Consider the following 274-nt stretch of genomic DNA (forward strand, 5'->3'; position numbering starts at 1 on the left):
CAGCACCCGCAGCAGCAGCACCAGCAGCAGCAGAAACAGCAGCAGCAGCACCAGCAGCAGCGAAAACAGCAGCAGCAGCACCAGTAGCAGCAGCACCAGCAACAGCAGCAGATAAGGGTAAACGGACGTGGCTGCATACTTGCTGCTACGGAGCAGGTCTCCAATGCCTGTTGCTGCTGCTGCTGCGGCTGCTGCTGCGGTTGCTGCTGCTGCTGCAGCGTAAGCGACGGGGATGCAGCAAACGGCTCGCAGCAGCAGTCCTCGCTAAAGTACC

The 274-nt window shown here is 60.9% G+C and overlaps 1 protein-coding gene across 1 annotated transcript in view; it reads left to right on the forward strand.

The window, feature by feature from the left end:
• The window catches only part of EMH_0099330 (uncharacterized protein), a gene marked incomplete at both ends in the record, with an annotated part of 808 nt that extends 721 nt beyond the window's left edge, over nt 1–87 (forward strand). Inside the window, one exon of the mRNA XM_013494141.1 lies at nt 1–87. Within this exon, the coding sequence (XP_013349595.1) occupies nt 1–87 (87 nt within the window).
• Nucleotides 88–274: the final 187 nt, after the last annotated feature.

Source organism: Eimeria mitis, genomic scaffold (genome assembly GCF_000499745.2).
Source record: "Eimeria mitis Houghton genomic scaffold, Emh_scaff10502, whole genome shotgun sequence".
In the NCBI taxonomy this organism is placed as follows: Eukaryota; Apicomplexa; class Conoidasida; order Eucoccidiorida; family Eimeriidae; genus Eimeria; species Eimeria mitis.